Source organism: Entelurus aequoreus, linkage group LG08, assembly GCF_033978785.1.
Source record: "Entelurus aequoreus isolate RoL-2023_Sb linkage group LG08, RoL_Eaeq_v1.1, whole genome shotgun sequence".
Classification (NCBI taxonomy): Eukaryota; Metazoa; Chordata; class Actinopteri; order Syngnathiformes; family Syngnathidae; genus Entelurus; species Entelurus aequoreus.
The window spans coordinates 78,706,940-78,710,005 of record NC_084738.1 but is presented as its reverse complement, the minus strand read 5'-3'; the positions used below and the strand labels follow the sequence as shown (position 1 = coordinate 78,710,005).

At 39.6% G+C, this 3,066-nt stretch overlaps 1 protein-coding gene across 1 annotated transcript; it reads right to left on the bottom strand.

The window, feature by feature from the left end:
- Window positions 1-202: 202 nt before the first annotated feature.
- LOC133655241 (uncharacterized) lies at window positions 203-2,280 on the bottom strand. The gene is made up of 2 exons (XM_062055214.1): window positions 1,480-2,280; window positions 203-955 (listed from the first exon to the last, which is right to left on the bottom strand). The coding sequence occupies exons 1-2, from the start codon at window positions 2,185-2,187 to the stop codon at window positions 629-631; spliced, it is 1,035 nt and encodes a 344-aa protein (XP_061911198.1). The 5' UTR covers window positions 2,188-2,280; the 3' UTR covers window positions 203-628.
- Between the last annotated feature and the right edge of the window lie 786 nt (window positions 2,281-3,066).

Genomic DNA, 3,066 nt, shown 5'->3' with positions numbered 1-3,066 from the left:
TGATAATGTCTTGTCTGGCGACTGCTTCACAATGGATATTGTGTAGTGAATGGAAAGCACATCTATCTTCTACACTGAGGTTATTATGGCATTTGTCTGATGCAAAACTGTTTCTACAGATTTCCATTTATTGTTCTTATTAAAACAGAGACCGTTTACATTTCTTAAATTGTTTTATTTTCTTATTTTTTCTGTAAATTGTTAGTACATTGAGATTCAATTTTTTTCCACAAGACAGTTTAAGTTTAATAATTTTGATAAGTCAGCAGGGTCTGTTCTCATAGGTGAAAGTCCCTTTTTGTACAAATATTACATTTTCTCATGTGCATCTTTTATACAATTGTGACTCTGAATGATGTTCAGAATTTTTGTCATCATTCAACAAAGAAATTCCTGTTCAATGCAAGTACAATACATTTCATATGGTTGTTAAGTTCTGTTGATTTCCTCTTTCATGTCCTGCTTTGTTTCTCTTTGTAGTCAGTGTGGATATAGTGACATATCAATCCTATTTGCACCTCAGTTTTGCTGCAAAATGTTCTTAATGTTTGTGGCATAGCACTGTTCAAGTGTAGTCAGTGTGGACATGTTGTAGCCCTGAATAATCTGAATAAAATTTAATCTCAAATTAGAGAGCAGATGTTATCTCATTCCTCAGGTGCAGGTACAGATCCAATGCTTGATAAGCATCAGCTGGAAGATGCAGCCGTGACTCTGCCATCAGAATGTTGCAGATGTTGTAGATGTCTGTGTCACATGGCACTGCTGGTCGAAATGTGCAGTTACTCTGACACAACTGTACATCAGCTCTCTCCACTGGGGAAATGCAATCACAAGTTGTGTAGAGTTCTGGGAACATGTACATGATTCGGGGGCGACCACTGGGCACCCTGTCATTCTTTGATGGTCTGATGACATGTGCATCCCACACATTGATGGTCTCGTCTAATTCATCCTGGAAAAATAGTACAGAGAGAAAGAAAAGTAAATTAATATGCAATTTGTTATTCTCATCATGTGCTCTTTAATTTAGTTATGAGATGACTTGAAAAAATCTATGTTAAATCTTGAGGTTTTTGATAAAGTTGAGTGGAAAAGGGCAAGCATAAATACATAAATTAATAAACATAAATGAATAAAACAGTGTTTGCTGCCCACTATGCTTGTACTGGGGGGGGGGGCAGATTAGGGCTACCAAATCCCCCCCCCCCCCCGACACTGATGATGAATTAATATGGTATCGTAGGACACCAATAACAGTAATTAAGAAGACACATGGACATGATGCTAATATTCACACCCACTGTCTGCTCATGGAAGGATGTTAAAAGAAAAAAACGAACATTTGTGGGCCTCAATTTAGGATGAAAATGTTGTAATTCAGTAGTTTTTCCATTAGATGGCACTGTTGTACTGTTGATTCATTCCATCTCTGCAGACTGCTTGGAAAAATAGATAAAACAATGCATTGTCGCTTACCTGAATGAAGCTCATAAAGCAGAACTGAATTAGACCTCGGTCCAAGTATGTACCACCGAACAAACCACGGTCCTTCAGGTCAGTGAACATAGAGATGTAGAATTCCATTGATTCTCTTCTGAGGAAACCCCACCAACTCTCTATGCGCTGATTTGCTGTGCTTGCCCCTTCGATGTAGCTGTCAATACCAGAGCCGTCATGAATGTTGCGACGGAGAAAACGCTGAAAGTCTCTGACTTTAACATTTTCAGTGCCCCGATCGCCCCTGACAATCCTCGGACAACCACCAAATTTCTTCACTGCCTCCATATAGTAGCCTCCAATGACTGTTGGGTCACTGCTGGTCGTAAATGCATTCATCCAGATAATTTTCCGGGAAAATCCGTCAATACAGCCGTTTATACAGATACCAAATGGTTTCAGTTTGTCATAAGAGTCAAAGTGCCAAATATAATTGGGCCCTTTTGCGAAATAGTTTCGACGATGGAGCCGTCTCCTTCCTCTGAGTTCAACGCCCCTTGGGTCAAGTTCTTTAAGAATTAAGCGCACCTCTTCTTTCTTGACGTGTAATCCATCCTCCTTGCATTTAGTGTACATCCACCTATATCCACACAGCTGGCCACTTGTTTGTAACTGCTGGTGAATGAAATCTACCACGCGATCCAAAGAGGTGTATCCTTTGCGCCGAAACAGACTACATGCCTTCATAATTCGTTTTAAATGTCTTTCAGACACAATATAGCGATGACGACTAGCAAGCAAAGCAGCAATGTCCTTACAGTGAAGTCCGAGTTGGAAATAGAGCCGAATTAACTCCTGCACTGCCATTTTAACACGCACCTCAAACCACGCGCTCTCTCGTGCGCACGCATCCAATGTTTTCTCGTGGCCTCGAGAAAGTTTCTCGTGGCCTCGAGAAAGTTTCTCGTGGCCTCGAGAAAGTTTCTCGTGGCCTCGAGAAAGTTTCTCGTGGCCTCGAGAAAGTTTCTCGTGCGCACGAGAAACTTTTTATTAAAAAAAAAAAAAAAAAAAAAAAAAATATATATATTTTTTTTTTTTAGAAAAAGTTTCTCGTGGCCACGAGAAAGTTTCTCGTGGCCACGAGATACTTTCTCGTGGCCACGAGATACATGTCTAAAAAAAAAAAATTCCCATGTCCCTTTAGGGGCTCCGTATACCAGGGGTGTAGTAGTTAATTTTTTTAGTGGCACAATCATTAGCATTCTGATATTAGCATTGTAGCTTTTTTTTTGCAAATTTTACAGGTATACACTTCAGCGTCTACTATTTTGTCACTTGATGAATGATATCTGTTAGCATGCTAGCTTTTTAATTTTTTTAAAGCTAATTTTATGAGGTATATTTTTTGGTACGTGTGCTAACATTAGTATGCTATCTTTTTTCAAATCCCATTTAGCAGGTATTGCTTGATTGTAAATGACGTCCCATCCGGCTCACGTCCCACGCAAACCAGCGCCTGTTCTCTATGGGTAATAGGCGCCAATTAGCCTTTCTTTTTGTTGAAAAATACCCTATGCTAGTGCGGTTTTTCAACTGTTCAAATCGCGAAAAGGATAAAAGTGTCTT